A 1,460-nucleotide genomic window follows, 5' to 3' on the forward strand; every position below is an offset into this window, starting at 1 on the left:
TCAGTTTTCCGGGATTCAACATCACCATCACTCGAGAAACGTCCGACTGCCACAAGGTATTGGCATCTAGAATGGAAAACTTCTCTACTTATTTACTGCACGATAAGGGTTCACGGAAATAAATCAGGAAAATAAACTGAGTCATTAATATATTTAAACTGGGGTTGCAACGACAGGAGGCAGTTATTAAATTCAATATAAATAACTACGCATTAAAGAAACATTAAAGTAATAATGCTTGCAATTCAAGATAAAAAGTCGAATGTACAAGGCTCATAGTGTTAGTTTAATGTAGGTAAACATCCATTTCATCGTGATTTTTATTTGGCAAACATCAGATTAAGGCTGGAACATCAAGGCACTTTTGAAAAGATAGCCAGTATTATATCGTTTCATTACCAATTAAAGTCTATCTTCGGTAATGACAAGAACAGGCTCGCCTGAAAGGTCGACAGAGATATGTTTGGTTTAGGGAAAAGAGGAGGTGGAGGTTTGGTGTCAAACGAGAGGCAGAACTGAACAAGGTCCAAATCTTATTTGGACCGTGGAATGGAAAAACCGGATGCGAAACATATATAGACAAGCAAGTTGGAAGCACCCGATGAAAGAATCGTGTAGAGAAAAAAGGCTGAGAATAGACTAACCATAGAACGGTAGAAGTCACTAGAACTGGTTCGAGTAGTTTGGTGGGATGTCTCTGAGAGCTTGGGAAATAGGAGTAATGCTGGGGTCACACATTCACGTATCACGACAACGTATGCCCAGATATGTGGATCGTGGGCATCATCGCGGTGAAATGGCCTTGAACAGCTGGTAAACAGGACACAGACTAAATGGACGTAAAGCCAGCACCGTAAATTGCGCCGCAAATGTACGCGCAAAGAAAGCAAGGTCGGACGTATACCTGGAACTCACACCGATAGTGTAATGCTGGGGTCACACATTCGCTTATCACGAACGGTTGTATGCCCAAGTATGTGGGATCGTGGGCATCATCGTGGTGAAATGACCTTGAACAGCTGTAAAACAGGACAACGGGCTAACGGACGTAAAGCCAGCACCGTAAATTACGCCGCAAATGTACGCGCAAAGAGAGCAAGGTCGGATGTCTACCTGGAACTCACGCCGATAGTGTAAAACAGAGCAGACTGTAAAGTAATGGAACATGTATTGGAGAATGTAAAAATATTGCATTCTGAAAATCTAGGTTGTAAATTCACTTTGGTAGAATACTGCATGTACTGCAAAATATTGTATATTTTCAACAAATAAAAAAAAGTTAAGCCAGACATTATAAATAAACATACAATTGGCCCAGTCCCAACATCTTGGGCTTCTTCTGACAGACGATGTGGGCTTGAGGAAGTAGAATATGTTCAATATCCACTTCTTCTGTGTCGCTGTCATCACTCTGTATCTTATCCAACTCCGACTCCTGTAGGTGGAAGATGACATTTCCT

General features: G+C 41.4%; 1 protein-coding gene across 1 annotated transcript in view; it reads left to right on the forward strand.

The window, feature by feature from the left end:
• The window catches only part of LOC135220539 (cubilin-like), a 283,132-nt gene that overhangs the window by 2,868 nt on the left and 278,804 nt on the right, over positions 1–1,460 (forward strand). Inside the window, exon 3 of the mRNA XM_064257726.1 lies at positions 1–56. This exon is cut by the window's left edge and continues 77 nt beyond it. Within this exon, the coding sequence (XP_064113796.1) occupies positions 1–56 (56 nt within the window). The remainder of the gene's footprint in view (positions 57–1,460) is intronic.

Source organism: Macrobrachium nipponense, chromosome 2, assembly GCF_015104395.2.
Source record: "Macrobrachium nipponense isolate FS-2020 chromosome 2, ASM1510439v2, whole genome shotgun sequence".
NCBI lineage: Eukaryota > Metazoa > Arthropoda > Malacostraca > Decapoda > Palaemonidae > Macrobrachium > Macrobrachium nipponense.